The sequence below is a fragment of the Dunckerocampus dactyliophorus genome, chromosome 5 (assembly GCF_027744805.1).
Source record: "Dunckerocampus dactyliophorus isolate RoL2022-P2 chromosome 5, RoL_Ddac_1.1, whole genome shotgun sequence".
Classification (NCBI taxonomy): domain Eukaryota; kingdom Metazoa; phylum Chordata; class Actinopteri; order Syngnathiformes; family Syngnathidae; genus Dunckerocampus; species Dunckerocampus dactyliophorus.
The window spans coordinates 25,932,735-25,955,730 of record NC_072823.1 but is presented as its reverse complement, the minus strand read 5'-3'; the positions used below and the strand labels follow the sequence as shown (position 1 = coordinate 25,955,730).

The 22,996-nt window shown below is 41.5% G+C and overlaps 1 protein-coding gene across 1 annotated transcript in view; it reads left to right on the top strand.

The window, feature by feature from the left end:
• cspg4 (chondroitin sulfate proteoglycan 4) overlaps positions 1 to 22,996 on the top strand; it is a 73,112-nt gene that overhangs the window by 36,867 nt on the left and 13,249 nt on the right. Inside the window, exons 2-5 of the mRNA XM_054775158.1 lie at positions 12,032 to 12,195; positions 12,280 to 15,831; positions 18,699 to 18,887; positions 18,965 to 19,240. Coding sequence (XP_054631133.1) covers positions 12,032 to 12,195; positions 12,280 to 15,831; positions 18,699 to 18,887; positions 18,965 to 19,240 — 4,181 coding nt within the window. The remainder of the gene's footprint in view (positions 1 to 12,031; positions 12,196 to 12,279; positions 15,832 to 18,698; positions 18,888 to 18,964; positions 19,241 to 22,996) is intronic.

The following is a 22,996-nucleotide window of genomic DNA, read 5'->3' as shown; positions in this document are numbered from 1 at the left end:
GTAAATAAATTGTTATTTTGCTGTAAAACAACCCCTTTTTGTGTTGTTTATGTTCGTAAAGTTGTTGAGATATTTCAGCTGTCACAAAAGCAAAAAATATTTGTCTCAAAGTGAAAGTTATGCTTGAAATGTATCTTTTCACAAAAAGCAGTTTTTCTCCCTTTTTTGTCACAAACTGATATTTTCCTCAAACTTACCTATGTTCTTCTGCTGATTACTAAAGAACGGAAAAAGGTAGAAACAAACTTTTTTTCTGACGAGAATCTTTCTTTTGGTAGGTTCCATGTTTATATAGCCATCGAACACAATATTCTGCATGCCTTGAAAAATCGTAAAAATCGTCTAAAATGGCTGGTACTGGAGGGGTTGTCTTTTGAACAATGACTGGGATTGAATGAGTTCAGGCTTGACACAGTTTTTGGAGTTGCCTACACGTGTCTCGCTTTTCAATTGTAATTTTATTGAAGACAAAATCATGGGCCGCACGGTGGCCTAGTGGTTAGCATGTTGGCCACACAGTCAGGAGATTGGGAAGATCTGGGTTCGAATCTCTGTGTGGAGTTTGCATGTTCTCCCCGTGTTCTCCAGGTTTTCTCAGGGTTTCCTCTAAATTGTCCATAGGTATGAATGTGAGTGTGAATGGTTGCTTGTCTATATGTGGCCTGTGATTGGCTGGCGACCAGTCCAGGGTGTACCCCGCCTCTCGCCCAAAGTCAGCTGGGATAGGCTCCAGCATACCCACGACCCTAATGAGGATAAGCGGCATAGAAAATGGATGGACTAAATTATGCAGGTATTTCATAGACAATTCTTCATCGATAATGTTGGCGCAAAGTACCATACTGACTGAAATATACAATTTCAAAGTATGTTTTCCCGAGAAAAGTAGTCTTGTATTTCGGGTTTAGAGATTTATAAATTTAAAAAACAGGTGCCGCAAAACCATGACTTCGTGCCAAGCGAGTCACTGACTGATTGAAATATGGTCATCAAAACTTCTCTTTCATGGTCTTTATGATGATAATTTGTCCCTTATTTGTTCAAGACGAAATTCCATTCCATGACAGTAGCAGAACCAGTTTCCGTGCTTCTCCCAAAACCAATTTGTGGTTGTGTTTTCTTTGATGTGTGAACTCGAGTTTGGTTAGTTTGTGGCCCATCAAAGAAAATAAACTATAACGTCATGTTTAATAAAGTTGTCAGGGTTACAATGGTAAACAAAGCTGGACCGGTTTCTCTGGGATGTTTTTTCTGCAAACAAAACATGGCTAATGCTTCTCATATAGCAAACGTGGTTGGAAATTGTGAAGTTGTTGTATTATTCCAGCGTAACTGAGATGCAAATACGCAACTTTGGACTCAAAGTCAACTCAGGACAAGACAAGAACTAAACAAACTGGATGGAAGTCATTCCGGGAGTAACCCGGACCTGACAATATTCACAAAATGACAGTACAACACATTCCCAGCTCCAGTATCTTTCTTACGATTACGATCACCTTTTGAACCATTGTAGCCTGAATACATCAAGATCACTGAAGTGTGAAAAGAGTTCAAACAAAAACAGAGCCTATGGAATTCCAGATGGTTAATTTATGAGAACTGTCTGGGAAAAAAAATGGATTCCAAACGAAAGACAATCTTCAGCAAGCCTTCACATACCGTCCAGTGGTAGTAGTTTCCAGCGTTTGAATTCCCTCAGCTGGCCTTCTCATAGAAGGATTTATGACAGTGAAGTGCAATTTACCAACCGCTCGTTTATTTTTTTTAGATATTTCCAGCCAGTTAAAAGCCAATGTCACACGACGGTAATTAGCGGCAGAGTGACGGATGCCCACACTCATAACTGCAGCTCCAGGGGTGGGGGGCACACTCGCGTCAATGCTAGCTGTGAATGGCGCTATTGATATGTCAGGACCGACTGCGAGCAACGAGATGAGGCATTCGGAATTGAAGCTGGCGCGCTCATTCATTCGATACGCCCACCAGCTTGATGATCAAACACACAAAGCACAAACAAGCCGTTCGACAAATTTACTCAATCTCAGGACGGCTCCATCAACCCCCCAAAAAAAACAATTCCCCAGTTTATGTATGACTTGGTCTCTGATTAAAATTTCTGCCCACATTTTGTCTCGGTTATCATGCAAAATTGTGCGTAACAAACCGTTTACCGATACGTAGAACCTTGTGGTGTTAATAAAGATCAAAAATCTTGTGATAAATACCAAGTAAATACCAAGTTTCCTCCTCCGTGCTAAACCTAAACAACGCCATGTCGATGTTTTGAATACAGAAAGTGAATTTTCTCATATTTTCGTGATTCTTCCAGAAGCCTTTGTTACTCATTTGTGACAGAAACCGTCCACAGTTAACCGCAATAAAATTGAAAACAGTTAGCGCCTCAAACAGTTAATGTGAGAAGGAAAAGATAGATTAGCCCAGGGTGAAACTCGCTCAACATTTGACTTCACCAGGTTGTGAAAATAGATTAGCTTACTGCTTTACAGCGTCACACAATAGCTCATTAAAGCTAACATTTTTTAAGTACAACTAGCAACTTTTAAAGAGTCTAGTGTCTAGAGCCATTGATGTTAAACAACTAGCTAGTACTAGCTAATAGTAGATGGGTCAATTCGATGGTACTTTGTGTGCCTACCATGGTGACCACGGGTAACGGGGAATCAGGGTTCGATTCCGGAGAGGGAGCCTGAGAAATGGCTACCACATCCAAGGAAGGCAGCAGGCGCGCAAATTACCCACTCCCGACCCGGGGAGGTAGTGACGAAAAATAACAATACAGGACTCTTTCGAGGCCCTGTAATCAATAGCTGGACACCTCGATAGACGGATAGAAAATGTATTTGTTTGTGTAAGCTAACGCCATGCCATTCCTGAACTGTTGCACACAAAAAGGTGAAAATTAGGAATGACTGATAAAAATGAGATATCACAGACATATCAGTATCGGGTTTTCTGCTGATTTTGACAGCACCATGCCAGCAATGGTTAGCGAGCTGTGTTGAGTTGAAAGCCGGACTTGCGTGTTCAGCGACAGTAGCTCTCTTTTAAAGCAGCTGTATCACCATGGTAACTTAGGCTACACTCACAACCTGGTCCGGACCAGGTTATGTCCAGGCTTTCATCTTAAAATCAGCTATGAAAGTGCCACTCTTTCACTGTTCAATTAATTCGGAGATGGCGTCACCATTTCTTGAGGAGCGACGAGGTTCCCGAGGGACATGGAGAAAAAAATGGACAAAAAGCGCATTGCCTGATGATATTATCCATCTATAAGCGAAATACATTTTCCGACGAGGGAATATGCAAGATATGCTCACACGAGCACCAGGAATAAAATGCAATATGAAATAATAATTAGGCCAACATTAATAGGCGTAAACGTCGCCGCAGTCCTTGCGTGAGTACTCACGTCAACACTGCCATCTAGTGGTCACAACGTGATACAACAAGAAGATACTTCAATGACTTAAATATGTTTTTGCTCCAATTTATTTTCCAAATGGATAAGTGTTAAAATGTCAAAGTTGTGTAATGTGTAGCGTTGATAAATGAAAAGACTAGTAGAGTATAGTTGGGCGATTTCTGTGTGAAGTTTGCATGTTCTCCCCGTGCGTGCGTGGGTTTTCTCCGGGTACTCCGGTTTCCTCCCACATTCCAAAAACATGCATGTTACGTTAATTGGCGACTCTAAACTGTCCATAGGTATGAATGTGAGCGTGATGATATGTGCTCTGTGATTGGCTGGCGACCAGTCCAGGGTGTACGCCGCCCGAAGTCAGCTGGGATAGGCTCCAGCATACCCCCACGACCCTAATTAGGATAAGTGGCATAGAAAGTGGATGGATGGATGGCACTTTTTGTATAACTTGTATTGCAATACTGTCATCCCTAGTTTTTCAGGGTTAATTGGTTCTGCGATAAGTGAATTTCCCTGAAGTAGGAATCAATACTAATAAACGTACTTTTTCCTAGTGCATAGAAAACCTGCATATGACTTTTTAAATGCTTTTTACCATTATTAGAGCCCTGTAGACATGGAATAACACCCCTGAAGTCACTTTGCAGCGATGTTCAAACCGCGATGTAGAGAGGGATGACTGTACAGTATTTGTCTTATTTTCCACAAACAGTGTTTGTTTCTTTGCTGTACAAAACACACGCTGTAACTTGAGGGTGTTTATCCGAATCATCATGAAATTTGGTGCACACCCTCAAGGGGACTGACAAGTACGTGAGAGCCAGAGCGGTCGAAAAACATGGTCACCATCAAACTAAACGTCTTTGCAGGAGCATGTGGGGGACTTAATGTCAATAACTCTATATTACAGTCGTCCCTTGTTTATCACGGTGAATTGGTTCCAGACCTGACTGCGATAAGTGAATTTCGGCAAAGTAGGATTCAATATTAATAAATGGAATATTTCCGTAGTTAGAGCACATAAATCCTTTTTATGACCTTCTAAATATGTTTTTAACAATATTAGAGTCCTGTAGACATAAAATAACACCCCTTATATTCACCTTTACACTTGTATTACCCGATATAGTAGACATAATAATAGAAAACATGCCATCTCAGACATAAATAAGATAAGATAGACACGCATGTTAGCATTGACATCTCCTGCAGTGGCTATTGTCTCATCAATGTAATGTTACTGACACCTAGAGGCCAGTGTAGAATACTACTCTATTGCCACTCTTTATAGGGAAGGAGAGACTCACGATGCACTTCAGTCGCTTTATTAACAAGCAGAGAACACATGCAGCGAACCATCACACAGGAGCTGCTGTCGGCCACTCTCTACACTGCTAACCTGCTGCTAGCACTCAACAACAGTCAACTCTAGCTAGCCGACATCAAACACGTCACTTCTCAGGCCCCGCTTCTTAAAGGCGCACACAAGTCACAGATACTATATTACACTTCATATCACATCTTCTGAATGCTTTATATTTGTATTTTCGTTCATTTTGCCATTTTTATGCTTGAAAATGCTTAATTTAGGCCAAAAAGATGTACAATTTGCCTAAATATGCATACTTTTACTAACAATAGGGAGTATGCAAACATGAAAAAGCAATAATTTAATTATTAATAAAATAAAATTCGAATCACAATGTGTAGTGACTGTACATGCATATTTGACCACCATCCATAGGGGGCGCCAATGTAATTTAGATACTTCCATTATTGTCTATGGGGAAAAACGGTTTCTAAATCCAAACAAACCATGATCCCAAAATGGGTTGTGTTCAGTTTTAGCGGTTCTACTGCATTTGTGAGGAAAAAAAGAACAGAACCCTTTTTGATTGTGAGGGGAATATCCTGACATAATATGAGTGCTACTCACTTGGAAACCAAACGTCATGTTTTGTTAACTTCATCAGACAAAGTCAGCATGTTCTCCCGCGTGGTGGCCAGTGGAAATATTTCCATGTACACCTTGCTCCGTCACAAAGGCGTATAGTACAGAAGTAGCTGAGGCACAAAAAAAAAGGCCCAAATAAGGCGCATAACCAAGTCCAGCAGCGTGTTGGCTAAAAGGGCCGAGGAGCGTTGCACTGCTGATGAGCTCACTGGCACATAACAACATTGTAAAACAAACAGTAGTGTGAACAGAAGCATTGAGGCCAGTCGAAGCCCTGCTCCAGTTTACGAGCGACGGGGGCACAAAGCGGGCCTCTGTGCCGCTCAAACCAAACCGACATCCCACTTGGGTGGGTCTCGTTTGGCATAGACTTACTGCAATACTGCATAAGTGTGACACATAGACGCTCATGTAGAGCAAAGGCGTTTATAGACTGAGCAGAAACGCATTTTAGCACACTAGTTAGGAATTCCTGAGTGGATTCTAACTGTGTGAAAAATGACCCCGTCCCCACTATGCGGATACATCTCTCGCCTGTCGCAAGAGTGGAAAGTGCACCTCTTTTCTTATAAATCTAATTAAATGTCATTAAAGGATTCTTTATGATCCTGCAGGTGAAAGAACGAAGCGCGTCGGCTAGACAGCTCTCGCTTTGCTGACGATCCCAGCTCAGAGGAAATGAGGCAGTGCTTAAAAAGCACCACCACTTAAGTTTCTAATAAGCGCTATGTCAATATCGGCAAAGAGCCTCTCTGTTGCCACGACTACTGATTAGAGCAGATAATGCCACTTATTATATAGTCTGGCAGTTTTGAAGCGTGACAGCATGAAAGCCCTAAGGCATTTAAGCAGAGCTGGAACGTTCCATTTCACTATAGCAGGGGTGTCCAAACAGTACAAAAACTGTAATGTAAGCAAGATTACATAGCTAAAATCAAACTCAAAGGCATTTTTTGTGTTTATTTTAAGTAATTTGGACAAAAAATATTTTAGTTGCACAGTATGTATTTGTATTTTTTTAATGTTAGGGCCCAAGTCCTCCTTTTTTATGTTCTAATGTGGGCAGTGTTTAATTAAAACGTTACAAAAAAAAATGCCTTGACACCGTACATTTGGGCAAAATGAAAAATAAAATAAAATCTGGATAAATTTATGTTTCATGTAACATTTTGACATCCTGTCATTCAAGAGCAAAAAGAAGCGAAGCAGTGTTTCAAGTTTAAAAAGGTATGAGTACTAAGCTAAAAGCCAAAGAAAATTGTCAATTCTTTGAGAACACAAGACCGTGATTGGAACACTGAAGTTTTGTGAGTCTTATTTTTCCCTTAATTTCTAAACTGTGCAACTTCACAGGGGGTTCGACTTTACAAGTTCCATTGTATTTCCTTGAGTGAGTTAAAGCGTTGCTAAGAGTTAATCCTTTAATGCTCACTGATCTGAGGTCTGAACTCCAAAGGTCTGCGGTACTTCAGAGGTATATATTTCCTGAAATTTTGAGGTACATTCCCCACAACCACAGGAGTGTTTGACTGTCGGGATTCCACTGTGTAATATTCCATAAATCAAGGCTGTTACAAAGACAAAATCCCCCTCCTGTAGAGCTTCAAAGTTGGCCTTTTCTCCCCCGCCTTCTCTGCTGAGACTTTTCGAGAGCACAAAGCCAAACAAGAGGGATTCCTTTCTTTTACATTGTCTTAAAAAACGATCCAATCTCCATTCAAATTGAGGAGGGTCATAATTTTTGCCTCTTGTGTTTTCGAGACACAAAGCTCGTGGAATTTGAACTGAATCTCCCCCACCGTGTCGCCATAAGCCGATCCTTTACGGATAGGACCTCCTGGGTCCTCTGACTACGGAGGTGGATTATGGGGAAGGTGGCTCGAATGATGCTGTGTTTGCTTTCAGGCAGCGGTGAGAAATGACTCTGTGAAACCCGTAAAAGTGTGTCCCCGGTGACTTCTGAAAAGTAAGGCGGCGAGAAGAAAGGGGGTCCATATTAAGTAGTGCTGTCACGGAATGCAGAGTTGTGGCTCTGCTCTCTGCTGTGTGAACCTTGCTGGAGTTATCTGGAACTTTCCAACAACACTCGAGTGTGCAAACACCAAAACAAATACTTTCCTTTCATGTTTTGCCTGAACATGGCTCACTTGCCACAAATTCAAATGCAGAATTCCATTTGAACACAGTGACGCAGCGAATGAACGTTTCAAAAGAAATGTCACTTGGTGCAATGGCACATGCTTCTGCCTTTCATGGCAGAGAACAAGGGTTGCGTCAGGAAGGGCATCCGGCGTAAAACTAAGCCAAAACCATTTATGCGATTGACGACCCCTGACAGGAAAAGGATGACAATGAAAAACAGTACACTGCTTATCAATTATGCAATTACGAGAAAAGTCTACAAGGTCTTTCACAGATGTCATCACGGAATGCAGAAAGTACATATTTTGTTGTTCGTTTCATGCTACATAACATAGAGAAGCTCAGGATGCCCAGCATGCTCCTCGGCTTTTTAAGGGCTAAAATGTACTTAAGGGTCAAATCTAAAAATCGAGGGGAAACAAGTGAAAAGTGATACCTGGAGAGGGCAGTAAAATGCAACAGCCTCCTGGGAAAATCAAGAGAAATGTAACACAGGGATTCTCTGGAAAATCTGAAGCAAGGCAAAATGTGGAGGATGCCAGGAGAGGGCATTAAAATACGGGAGTCACCCGGGAAAATCGGGAGAAATGTGATTGCGCTAGAAAACCAAGAGATGGCAGCATAATAGAGAAGTACCTGGGGAAAATCAGAAGCAACAATGGAGAAATTTAAACATTGGAGGAGGCGATAAAATACGGGAGTCTTCTGCCGAAGTATAAACTCTTAAGTGCAGTCGTTTTGGCACTTATGTTCAATAACAGATCAAGTAAAATATATTCTGCTGATAGCCAATACTTTCAATTCAGACACTACTTGCCATCTGTACAGACTTTGCAAACCGTGGATCACTACAAGCCGCAGTCCACAAACCATCAAGGCTACGGACCCTAACAATAGTTAGATTTGCAAATCATGTTAACAGTAGCCAAGAGGAATTTCATTCCTTCTAAGAGTTCTAAAAGTGTATGTACATACTGTATGTCTTAATAACACCCTACCCCTCATATAATTACCCAGAAGCCTTTGTGCCTCCGTTGCAGAGCCGCAAGCCGGTGAAAGGAAACAAACGAGCAACATAACCACTATTTATAGCTTTAACCATGAGGAGGTGGTTTGTTTGGATCCCAGGCGCCGTTCTCCATAGTTATATTATAAGGCGCCGTTGCCATGGCAAATTAGTGCTGGGGAACAAGTACTTGCTGTGTGTGTGTATTTTTGGAACAAGCAAAATTCATATTTGACAATCCTGACAAAGAGGGGGAACTTTTAAATGACAGGTATGTCTCTGCATATGGTGACGACAGCCAACTGCAGGTCAAAAACATAAAAAGCACTAAATCAGCATTTAAGGACTGCAGAGCAAATCTAGCATTAGAGGAGTTTGGGGAATATATCCAGTCTTCCTTCCTATGTGGTCTGCGAGTTCATCCGTCTCTTCCGGAGGTGTTGCAAGACCAAAGGGAGAAGATGAACAAGCAGCGGAGGAGAGGGAAAGGAAAACAACAAGGGTCATTCACTGGGTCGAAGGAAGACTCTGTTTCCTCTGAGCCTTATGAAGACGAGTGCATCAAATTATAGCCATCTGCATTGGCCTGAGACCAGGGTCCTACTTGACCCACAATTAAGTAGTGTGAAGTGGTACGCAGACCAAATTAGTGTGCTGTCCAACTTCCGCACAAGTGTAGCGGTTACGTGCTGAAGTATCTTGAATGCACAGTATCCTACTTTCTATCAGGGAGTCTTAAGCCCGCAAAGCTTGACAACACTTAATGTGATACTGCGGAAGAAAACAGGCGCTGTGTTTTGGTTGACCTTTCATCACCTAGATACGACTCTGTGGATGCGGTGGCACAGAAATCACTTACAGAAGAGCCTGAGAGTAAAACAAGGCGGGTCAGTTATACAGACAGCGTTTGGAAAATGTGCTATTAGCCCATAGCCCATTCTACGCAGGGCTTTACTCGGCTTAGCGGGGGGGAGGGGGGGTACTAATGAATTCCAGGTCGAGGTACACAGCAGAGAGTAGAGCTATTGTGTGAAATCACGACAAAATGTGCTCCTCTTCCTCAAGGCAAACGGCGAGCGAGCTGAATTCCAACCAGAAAATCCCCTGGCGGAATTGTCTTGGCATCGGTCTCTCCTTCAGCGTTTTATCCCCACGCTCAGTGAACAATCCGACAAAAGCCACAGGTTTAAGACGTACAGAGCTCATTGAGGTTTTCTTTGTTAATGCAATTTGCCTGAAAGAAAAGATTCTTCTCCCCGTCTATTTTGCAGTCTGGGCCTGGAGGCTGCTGTGCAATTAGAGGAGGTCATTCATCTGGAGTACTTTCGCCTTGGCATCAATTACGGAATGCATACCATGATAGGCTTTGGCTCAGGATGTGGCAGCGAATGGCTAAAGCTTCTCCATAGTTATATTATAAGGACACACCTCAAACGACTGGTATTAGACAGCACTTTTAAGTTTAATGTTTTAAAACGGTTAAGCAGACTTGAGCTGTGCAGCTACCTGGTAGTTCCGAAAGTAAATGCAAAAGTATGTGGTTTGAAGACAGTTAGCATGCAAAAAACATGGTGCTATACAATGTTTTGGTTGGTTATTTAGCAACACACTAAACAGTACACACAGGAGTACACAGAGAAGATTGTTACTTGTTTTTAACCATACAAATTGACGTTCTCTGACAAGCGTGTTAGATAATGAGGGCACAAGCCTTTCATATGAGTTAATTCATTAATGCCGACAAATGTCTAACTGACATGACTGAAGAAGATGAGCTAATAAATGCACACACTAAATATTAACAGAACCCATCTTCTTGAAATTCTCATTTTATGTTTACTCAATATACTGTCGATTACACTTGAACATGTGGTGCAGTTTAAACGGGTTGCCTCTGATATTTATTTTGGGAAAGCAAGAACATTAATTTTCCTCGGCAGCAGGAGATGGCTCCTGTGCAACAATGTATGACGAGAGAGTCGCTGAGCGTTTGGCTCAACAAGGCTTGGAAGCTGAACCAGATGCCTCTTAGTCAAATCTCCCAAGCAATGGGTGTGACGACGGAGGCTTTGCTTCCGTCCGTCCTTGCTGACAGCAAATGAAAGTGATTGTCCTGGTTTATATTTGCAGTCGTTGCTGCTGTTAATCTGGGAGGGTTCATTGAAAGGATGAGGAACTAAAAAGGACACTCAGTTGTTTTGTAGTTGATGACAACACAGCATGGGTGCAAAAACACAATCACTTTCTCCCACATGGGAAAGCAAACGTACTTTATTCTTTTATTGAGTTGTTTGTTTGCCATCTTTTCTGACGCAATCATAGTCTGTCTCAAACATGTTGGGAATGCGTGCCGTGGCAGCATGCCCACCATGTTGTTAATGTGAGGGAATACTTTGGCCATCAGGATCTCATGGGAAAGTCCTAACTTTGACACTTTAGTGTCTCCCTTGGCGTCACTCTTACAAAATCACTATTGTTAAGGACAGGAGATCTCCAGCTTGACCCAAAGAGCTTCTGTATCGGGAGCTGGCTCCTGGAAATACCCGTTCCTCCGTGTATATCTCAGAACAGTTCAGGGGAAATCCATGTTGAGGAAATGGTTGTCTTGGCGGTGGTCCAGCTTAATCTCCTATGTGCAATGGGAAATAATTGACTTCCTCCATGGCTTCCTGCATTTGCGGAGGACCATGAAGCGCACAGTCTAAGTTAGAAGGCGTAATTTGCATACCATTGGTAAGATGAACAGTCAACTGTCCTTTTTCGTTTTGATATCGTTTCAATTTAATGTCACATTTCCTTGACATTAAAGGATAATCCGAAAAAAAAACAAATTTATTTACTTCTCCTGTCCTCCTGTGCCTGGCTTGTGCCTGGCTGTGCGAGGCAGGTGGGATAACAGCTGATAGATACCAGTGCATAATGTAACAACTGTCTTGTGTTTTATGTTGATGTTCGAAGTTCCAATGTCCATGAATGCACCTTACATGAGTGTGATTGGCGGATAATGAGGAAGTGATACGGTGTTGGAACTGAGCACTGCTGTTGATGTTTTAAAGTCAGAATAAAGTTTAAAAAAGGGCATTATACGCCATGAACCTTTGTCAGAATGCTACAATAGTAATGTGGCACATTTCACTGTCTGTAACAATAATGGCCTTGTAACATTTAAACTAGTAATTAATTACATTACCTGTTACTGGAAAACAATAACTGTGTTATTTCTGTCCCCATTACTCTTAAAACTGCATATCAGCTAAGACAACTATACCCGGACATTCCATATGTCCATGAAAACTCAGCAGAGGTTATGATTGATGTCTTGGTAATAAAATACTTAAGGCCAGGGGAGCTTCTCTTAAACAGCTGGAGCACGCCAGAAAATGTCATAAAGAAATTATAACCATAATAGAATGTCTCTGGCACCTGTGGTGACATGGGACTATACTGTAGCCCTAAATAACCTATCCCAACATCTTATTTTTCACAGAATCCTACTTTGGGGACAGTTTCTGCAGCATCCAAGCTTTCCAAGATGTCTCCACATTCCATGTGTCGCTACAGATGAAGACGAGTCGGAGAAGCGGCCTGTTGCTACTGGCTGCTGGAATGCAGGACTACCTGTTCATTGAGCTCCAAAATGGGAAAATCCAGGTGAGTAGGTCACTTAGAAGTGATGGAAGCAAGTAAAACACTGAATGATGCAACATTATTTTCATAGAACTCATTTTTCCACAGGCTCGGATGAACCTGGGGCCAGGTGAGGTGACCCTGTCATCCTCACAAGGTCTACAGCTAAACAATCTTCTGGAGCACAAAGTCTCCCTCACGCTGCAGGATGCCAAGCTCACCATGACAATCGACGATCTCTTTTCAACGTTCATCCCTGTGAGGAATGACGGAGAACAGCTAAACATTGACCTGGGTATTTGGATGGGAGGCACCGGAGATCTTGACGCTCCCTACCTTAGCAACGCCATTCCACCTTTCCGGGGCTGCATGACTGATGTGAAATTCGAGTCCCATGACTTTGATATTCTCAGCACGCTGTTTAAACAATGCCACGACACAAAGGAATCCTGCAGCAGTGAATTTGAGGCAGGTGACGGAGAAGCGACTAGTTTCAGCACTCCTGATTCTTTTGTCTCATTTCCCACTTGGAGTGGTGCAAGCGGAGCACCGAGAGTTTTGGAATTTCTCATGAAAACTACCATAGAGGATGCCCTTCTTGCTTTCCACCCTGGGAGAGAGAGTGACTTCATTGCTATTGGTATTGTGAAAGGCTACCTGAAAGGTTTGCTGGACTACGGCAATGGCATGGAGGTGCTGGAGAACACAGAGGTGCAGCTGGATGACGATCAGTGGCACAGAGTTAGGGTGCAGGTCAGTCAGGAGTCGTTTGACATCAACGTCGACAGTCAGGTCGTCTCCCTTCCTCTCGACTTGTCACAAAAACTGGACTTGGTGGGAAACTTGTATTTGGGAGGCATTCAGGCTAAAATGAAGGATCTCTTTCGCGAGAGTGGGTCATTGAACCGCGCAGAGGAAGAGATGACGGCTGAGTCTTTTATCGGATGCTTGGGGGAGATCAAAGTCAATCAGAAGGATAGGAGCCTGCAGGATGCGCTGGTGACCAAAGATGTCCACGTTAAATGCGAAGGAGAGGACTATGACTACTCCAGTTATTATGACATTGACACGACAACTTCCCCACCGCCTCAAACTCGCTATGTTGATATTGAGACTACTGAACCACATTGCTACCCAACAGACGACATGCCAGAGATATTCAAAAATGTAACGAAGCTCCTTGACATTACGCCGCTACTTGTACCTGAAGGCGGAGAAGTTTTTCTAAACATTGACAACCTGAGCCCAACATTTGACCTCAGCATTGCAGGGATGCGTCAGTCGCAGATTGTCTTTTCGCTCAAGAGTGACCCCTGGTACGGTGTGGTTGATATGAATATCAACACAAAGCGCACACAAAAATTCACTCTTCTGGATGTTGTCAACCAGAAAATCAAGTATATGCATGATGGACATGAAAGGCACGCAGATCGAATTCACCTGGAGGTGGTCGCTAGCAGTAACGTCTACCTCCCAGAATGTCTTAGAACATCCCAAAGTTACATCGTACCGGTTGAAATCATTCCCGTCAATGACATGCCGCAACTGAGTGGAGGAGAAATCACCATTACAGACAATGGCAGGACCCGCCTGAGCCCCAGTCTGATCAAAATCACAGATTCTGACACCCGCTGCGACAGCTTAGTGGTAATTGTTACCTCTGAGCCTTCCGTAGAAGTAGGGTATCTTGAGAACAGTCAGGAGCCAGGACGAAGGATCACTGAGTTCACTTGCAGGGATCTGAAGGAAGGGAGTATCTATTATGTGCACAAAGGTGGCAAAGCTGATTCAATGACCCTGGAAGTATCAGACGGGCAATCTGTCAGCCACTCTGCAACTTTTAAGCTGGCTTTGACGCAGCCACATATGACTATTGTTACCAACACTGGCCTTGTCTTGGCTCAAGGTAGCAATGCTTCTATTGGTATTAACAACTTGGCTGTCCTCACACATCCTCGTAATGGAGATGTAATTTATAACATAACACAGCCACTGGTGTTTGGGGAACTGAAGATATTGACAAGCGATGGCATGTTGAAACCAGTAAATGCGTTCCATCAATCCGATCTGGAAGAAAACCACCTAAGGTATATTAGCACAGATTCAAGTGACCAGGAAGATGTTGTTGTGGAACAGATTCAGTTTGACACACACCTGGGGAAGTTCTCCCTGTGGAATAACACATTCTTAGTCAAGATTATGCCTTCTCCAGTGAAACTGTCCACCCTGGTCCCACTAGAAATGCAATCTGGTGAGGAGGTAACAATCGGACCCACTGAGCTTCAGGCTGAAGTGAAAGGGAAAAAACCAGACCCGGAAACTGTTAAGTACATCCTTGTCAAGCCTCCCACACTGGGTAGTCTTCAGCTACTGGACACAGAGTTGACAAAAGGGGACACTTTCACCCAGAGAGACATTATGGACAATTATATCACCTACAGCGTCTTGGTGCAAAGAGCTGTGGACAGTACCGATCAATTCCAGTTCAAAGTATTTGTCGAGGATCAGTACTCTCCTTTATACACATTCCCAATTAACATCCTTGCTGATTCTGACGCCCCCACTCTGACCAATGAGGTGCTAACTGTCCTACATGGTAGTGAGCAAGTTGTTGACAAAAATCATCTTTGGATGCAATCAGCCAGCTCCGCAGATTTTATGTACCAGATCACTCAAGGGCCGACACATGGGCGACTCATAAGGGACTCCCCACCTGGTCAACCTCGATTTGAGGGAGCGATTAGAGTGTTCAGTAATGAAGACCTCCAACTCAACAGGCTAATATACCAGCATGACGGTTCCAGGACAGTTAGTGATGAATTTCACTTCACAGTATTTGATCAGAGCGCAGACAGATTTGGGGATCAGGAAACAATTAGTGGCATCTTCAGAATATCTATCCAAAGCAAGAATGAGCATGCTCCACTGCAGGTTGTTGATAAAGTTTTTGATGTCGTCCGCCATGGCCAGCGTCTGCTGACCACTGATGACATCCGGTTCAAGGACGACGACTCAGGCTTTAATGACTCCCAGATTGTCTATGCTCGTGAGGGAATCCTCTCTGGCAACATTGTCTCCGCACTGAATCCCTCCCAATCCCTTTTCCGTTTCACACAAGCCGACCTGCGAGATAAAAAGGTTCTTTTCATTCATCACGGAGCCGATCAGGAACGCTTCCCACTACAGGTGTCCGACGGCTTTCACAAGACAACCACTCTGCTGCAGATCCAAGCCGGCGAAGCCTACCTGCGAGTGGTCAACAACACAATCATCGTCATTGACCATGGAGGCACCAAGACCCTCAACACAACGCTGCTGAGCGCAGAGTCCAACATGGACATCAGGGACGACAGCGAGATCACGTTTCATGTGACGTCCCCCCCTAGTGACGGCAGGATTATTGTCAGCGGGATTGAGTCCTCAGAATTCACCCAGGAGGACTTGAAGAAGGGTGTTGTTTCCTATGAACATAACTACGAGAGCCTGAGGTCCAAGGATGCCTTTAGTTTCACAGTCCAAGCAGGAGGACATTCAGAGGAGGGCACATTCAGGATTAAAATATTCAAACAAGGGTACCTCTCTGAGCCTGAAGTGCTGACCAATGAAGTCATCGTTGCCTACGAAGGAGAGCACACCGTTATCAACTCGGATTACCTCAAGGTAATTCCTAACCCTGTAAATATTTCATGTTGAGGAAAAATACTGTTTTGTGGCCACAAGCTCACACAGCAGCTTCAATGATTTACTTTGCGTGTGACAGAATTATCTTTGTCTTTTTCCAAGCTAATTTGATGAGATGCGGTCTGCTTTTTCACTCCGCCAATGCCTCGTCTCTAATCTACATCGCAGCCACATGAAAGTCACACTAAATGTGACAGCACAGTCGCTCCTTTTAATCTATTTTATGTACTAAATTGCAGTCTATTAAGTGTGGAAAACAGAGCACCGCGTATCCCGCGGGGAGCTTCCTGAAGCCCACTGTAATTTGTACAAGGGGCCTGCCCGCCGTTCATCTGGAAAGCACTTAACGGGATTCAACTCATCCGTCAAGTCTGAACATGTTGGACTTTTAGACTAATGAAGAGTAATTTTGATTGCAAAATTCTCTAAGCATACATTTCATATCCTCTGCACAAAGTGGAGAAAAATCCGAAAAACCAAGCAGGAATACTTGTTCAGCCTTGATGGCACTGCGTTTACAAATAGTAAAATATTGACTTGGCTGGTGGGAGTGCATCTAATATGTTTCCTACAACACTATGAAATGCAAAGCAGTGTGATGTGAAATATTGTGAAAGGGAGCCATGACTGCTAAACAGGCTCGGGGGCTCCGGGGAGCTGATTAAAAACTTCTCAGAGTAGGATGACCATAAATCTGCCTGTGTGTGAATGTGTAACATGACACAAGTCTACAGCCGTGTCCCAATTTCACACACCAGTGTTAATGAAGTTGTAAGCGCATATTTTCCATACTCTGAATCCCGAATTATAAAAATATTGGCCTCAAAGTGACAGGAAACAGCACTCAGCGCCAGCTGAAAGGAAAGACAGCCTTCGAGAGTTATTTTACTTAATTTGATTAATTTTCTTGGACCGGTAACAAAATTTCCTTGTATTTTGTCAGGTGTGAGCGGTTCTTTTGTTACCGACATCCCTGCAGTAGCTCCAACGCTAACCACACCGTAATGTTGGGAGGAACACATAGAGATGGGTGATATGGCCTAAAATCCATACTGCGATATATATTGAAGCCTCTTGCGCTAACGACATACATCACTATACATTTTTTGTCACATCGGTTATAATATGCTAAGAGGTTACACATATTTCAAGAAGAAACTGCATTTCAGCTTTGTGATATAGTTGAAAAAAACTATTATTAATATAAACTTTGGTCTTTGTTCTATTTTTGCCCCATTTCTGCTGTTTCGTTTTTGTTTTTTCAGAATATTTCAACTTTCTTCGTTAATAATTTTTGTAAATTTTCAAAATATTATGGTTTTATTCCCTTAATATTTTTAATTTATTCCCATAATATTATAACTTTTTCCCCAACCTAATTTAAAAAAAAAGACAACTTCATCTTGTTTTGTTTGTTTTGCATAAAATGCAGACTTTTAATAATGTATTTTTTTCTTTCATATTTCAATTCTATGCTGCAAAAATGATATTATTTTTCCTCATAATACTACAAGTTTATTCTCATTAAATTGCGACTTTCTCATTAGAATACAACTTAATATTTTTCACTTAATATTTTGACTTTATTCTCATAAAATTACAGCTGTCTTTTTCTATTACTTTTTTAAAACAATTTAACATTTTTATTCTTATTCTTTATTGCTGTAATAGTATAACCTTTTCCGCAACTTAGTTTTATTGGGTTTTTTTGTTTGCTTCTCTTAATTTTACGGCTTTAAAAAAAAAATGTTTTTTTCTTTAATATTTCATTTAAAACGACGTAATTTTTCCTCATAATATTATGACGTTATTCTCATAAAATTACGACTTTTTCTCATTTCTCTCCTCATAGTTCTCCTAAAATTACTGCAGATTTTTCCATTTTTGCTGGTGTTTATTTTTTCTCGTTAAATTATATTTTTAGAATGTGCCATGGGCCAATGATGTGTTAATGTGTGTTAATCACTTATTCTTTTGTTTTCGCTAAATTATATTTAAGATAACTTGGCGGTTAGCATGGATTCTCTGTCTGAGCTTAAGCTACTCCGCATCCTCTTTTCATGCTGGAACCTATCCCAGCTGACTTCGGGCGAGAGGCCAGGAAACACCCTGGATTGGTCACTAGCCAATCGCAGGGCACATATAGACAAACACATATAGGCTCACATTCATACCTATGGACAATTTAGAGTTGCCAATCAACCTAACATGCATGTTTTTGCAATGTGGGAGGAAACCCACACACGCACTGAGAAAACATGCAAACTCCACACAGACATACCCAACGGTGATTCGAACCCAGATCTTCATGATCTCCTGACCGTGTGGCCAACATGCTAACCACTCATCCACCGTGCGGCCCTAACATAAAACTACCCTGATAGAAAAAGAAGAAAGAATTCAGAGATGAATTAAAAGAAGAACAAATAAGACATTTGAGAAAATACAATATTTAAAACAATTCTAAAAAATGACTAGTTCAACTTGTCTTAAAAGCCAGTGCATAAAGGTGTGTCTTTAGTTCCGATTTAAAACACTCAACACAGTTCTTCAACATCTTCTGCATCTTCAACATGCATTATCGCGATTGTGCGCTAAAATTTAAATCTATCGTAAGCTATTCTACACGATTCTATTGTATAGCGTTTACGTCGTCCATTGCTAGTAATGTGTTACAAAATAAAGCATGATCATATATTTATATTACATTTAATCTTCGTTTAGGTCGACCAATGTATTAATACTGCAGTTGTTTTCATGGAAGTACCATAACTCAAGAGTGACACGCAATAGAAATTCAGAGATGGTTCCATCTTGAAAGTACCACTGCTTTGTCCTTCATTTAGGTGGAGCAAGCGGACATCCTGCCCACAGAGATGGTGTTCACCATCAAAGAGCCGCCTCGCCTCGGCCACATGGTCAAGCTAACAAACAGCTCCGACGGCACCGACTCGCCGGTCCTCGACTATATTCACTCGTTCACACAGGAGGATGTCGATCACGGCCGCATCCTCTACGTGTCTGCATCCATCCAGGTTTGCTGTTTACTTCGTTATTGGCATGTGGTGACTTTTTAAAACATGACATACTCGAATAACCGTGTTTTATGCAGGGTCTTGATGGCTTCACCATGGACGTCAGCAATGGTTTTACCACGGTGGAGGACCTGCGCATCACGGTCAACATTGTGCCTCGCCTCATCCCCATCCAGACCTTCAACTTCACCGTGAAGGAAGGCCTCAGCCATGTCATCAACGACGAGGTCATCAACATCTCACACCCCTTCTACAACTCTATCAACATCGAGTTTGTGGTGGAGGAGCCGCCGCAGCATGGGGAAATACGTTTCCAGGACGGAGATGAGCTCACATACTTCACGTGGGAGGAGGTACTGTATAGGAGTTTATGCGTATAAATAGAACTACAGTGTAAAAAACACTCACCACTGTACAACATAAACTAATGATTAAAAAAAAGTTTACTAGATAACAATGGCTATGCGTAAATGCTGCCAAAATGGGCAAAGAAAAAGCGAAACACATTCCTTTGCTCCTCGCAAAAGTCAGGTCCTGCGACGGTTTAGATGGCAATGTTTACAACTGTGGAAGATGTGTTCTTCCAGAAAATTTGTTGCGCAAAAAATTGCGCAACTGTGCTTCTCACGCAGTAACACTGAAATGAAAAAATACTAACTGAACCACCAAACTTAATTAATTAATGATCGCTGTTTGGTGGTAGACTGTGGTCTATTATTAGTCAAAACATATTGAAATGCAAGTGATATGTAGTATTCTGGCCACGAGGCAGCAGCAATGTTATAAGGATGAGACATCCATCCTTATTACATTACCTTACCTTGCCAGCCATGGATGCAGAGTGAAAAAAAGGTTCTCCTCCCATTCCGTGTGGAAGTGGTAAGTTTGTGGATTCTTACTTGTCCTTCTTACCCCACTCCGTTTGAAACCCTTTCTTAAGGAGCGTAAATGTGACTATAGGGGTGTTATTTCATGTCTGCAGGGCTCTAATAATGTTAAAAACTGTATTTAGAAAGTCGTAAACAGGTTTCCTATGCTCTAACTACAAAAATCTTCCCTTTATTAACATTGAACCAGTGTAGCAGAAATTAATTTATAGCAGTCGGGTCTGGAACCAATAAACAGCTATAAAACGAGGGACGACTGGATTCTGTGAAAGCAGAAAACAAAAAGTTGTATATTCAGTCATATATTCAGAGAAAAAATATATAATTTTGAAGAAAAAGTCATAATATTGCAAGAATAAAGACTAGGGATGTCCGATATTGGCTTTTTTGCTGATAACCGATATGCCGATATTGTCCAACTCTCAATTTCCGATTCCGATATCAACTGATACCGATACCGATATGTGTAACATCACATATGATTTTCTTGAGTAAAATTGTTGTAAAGTAACAATACTCTTCAATGAGTACATTTGTTTCTCTGAGTAGACAATTAATGCATTACATATTTTATATAAGAATACATTGTGTTTCTTGTGCCTTCATTCATGTTATTTTTGGAAAGATTGAATTATTTTTAGTTAAAGGGGTATTGTTTAAAATACATGAATTTGCTGATTATTATTTTTGATTGATAACTTTCATTTCCTTATTTTATATTTTTATTTGATTGCATTAAAACTCCACATTAAAACTACTATATACACGCTGTGTATGGTGCATCAGTGGCAGACACCCAATGGTCCTAGTATGCATCATTGCAACAACCCAAGAGTATGCTGGGGATTGTTGCAAATATTTACATCCTCCATCCACGTAACAAACTTCAAAGTTGATCCCATCTTAAGAACATTTCATTCAGGATTACCACACCGAGCAAGCCATCGCGGAATTTTCCCGTCCAAGTTACTATTGAGCGCTGTCTTGTATCCTGCCACTTTTGAGGAAAATATTAACAATACATGAGCAGTTAGCAATGGAAAAACCTCAGAGAGAGCGGACCACATTGTTTGGGGTTGGTGAGCTTGTCACACAGACAACTGAGGAGCTCCCAGATCATCCAGCCCCATGCAGAAGCATGCTGGAAAAACTGACGATGTTTTTTGACCGCCTGCAGCCAAAATAAACTGGCAGCGTGCATTCCTATTATAAAGTTTGCACACAAAACCCGCCCTGTGCTTTTGTTGCTGCCAGACCCATGTCTCTCAAAAAGTGGAAATCATACCAAAAAAAAAAAAACTTCAGTAGGGGAGGCCAGCATTGCATTGATATGATTTGCCACTATGGAAAGCTCTCACAGGAAAATACAAAAGCTTTGAGCTCTTGTTTTATGTGTGCACTTCTTTTACTTTTACTCACTCCGAGGAATGGAAGCCAAACTGTAATTTTTGACTATTTTCCATAAGTTCAACAGTTCCTAGCGCCACTCTGGGACATTGACACCGTGTGCATGTCGAGGTGTGAGCGTGTGTGCAGTCGATGTGTGTTTTATATAAGCCTACAGTATCACGCGCCTACTGAAGCTCCGCACAAGAAGGTGAAATAAATCTGAGGTGTCAGCTCCCAGCATGGAATCTCTATCAGCTATAATGTCATCTTTCTCCTCCAATAGACCTTCACTTCAATCAGGTTCCAACAGCTTTCTATTAAGTGTAGAATGAACTAGCTATGCAAAAGTATCGGGACACCTACAAGTAGTTAGATATGTTGACGGTCGTCATTTGGAAACTAACAAGCAGAAAAGAGTGACGCCACCTCTTGTAAAATGATGCACTGATGTGACTTTTGGCCGCAGCTACGATGGCTAATCTTGGTTCAAGGACTCACTCCCAACACATCAAAAACTCAGGGCACGATCTTCCCCTTACACAGCAAATTTGGCCAAATTTGGATCTGGTGGATTCGTGGTGAATCATCAAACTTTGCAGCCAAGCTCCACCTACACCTTACAGCAGGGGTGTCCCGACTTTTTCCCGTGAGGGCCACATACTGAAAAATGAAAGGATGCAAGGGCCTTTGATGTTTTGTAAACCAACACATAAAGATAGGCTAAGAAGCTATATGTAGCTCAAGAAAAAACAGCATTTCACCTTTGTAATATAGATGAAATGCTACTAAAATGATGTTTTTTCCATAATAATACGAGTTTATTCTTGTGAAATTGCAGCTTTTGTTCTTCATATTTTGACTTTGTTCCCTTACAATTACAGTTGTTTTTTCCATTTCTGCTGTTTTTTTTTTTTATTTTCCAACTACCGGTATTTCATTTCAACTTTCCTCTTGTAAATTTTCGTCTCATAATCATAACTTTATATCTTTTAAAACAATAACGTATTTTTTCTTTATTTCGACATTGTTCCTAAAATGATATTTTTCCTCATTTTACAAGTTTATTCTCATAAAATTGCAACTGTTTTCTCTAGTTTTTTCTCTTAATATTTTGACTTTCCTCTGGTAAAATGTCTTTTTTTATATAATTTTCCAAATGTTTCAACTTTCTTCTTGTATATTTTCTTTCTTATTCCCATGTTATAAATGTTCCCCCAAACTAAGTTTCCAAAAATTACAACTTTATTCATTGTATTTAACTTAGAAAAAAAAGAAAAGAAACCTTTTTTTCTTTAATATTTCAACTTCATGCTTCTAAAATGCCATTTTTCCTCATACTATTACTTTATTCTTGTGGAATTATGGCTTTTTTTCCTTGCTAGATTACAACTCTTCTGTTAATATTTTTTTACTTTTGATTGATTTTCCCATTTTTGCTGCTGCTGTTGTATTTTCCTTGTTAAGTTTCCTTGTTAAATTATATCTTTAGACTGTGCTGCGGGCCGATAAAACCACAGCCGCGGGCCACACACGGCCCCTGGGCCTCACATTGGACATCCCTGCCTTACCGTGAAAACGTACAATCTTCGCTATTTACCATCGTCCATCTGTCTAGCATACAGGGTTCAATTTTGCTGGCAATCTGGAAAATTCACGAGGAGCTCAGGTATGACCCCTATTTACAGCTAAAATTGGCCCAAAATTGGCCATCGAAAACCAAAATGGCTGACTACCTGCATTTTACAGCATAGGATCTTTAATGATTTCCATGCGTTACAAACACATATACTCGAGTTGTCGCTCGGATGCTGTGGTGCGGTTTCTGATGTTTTA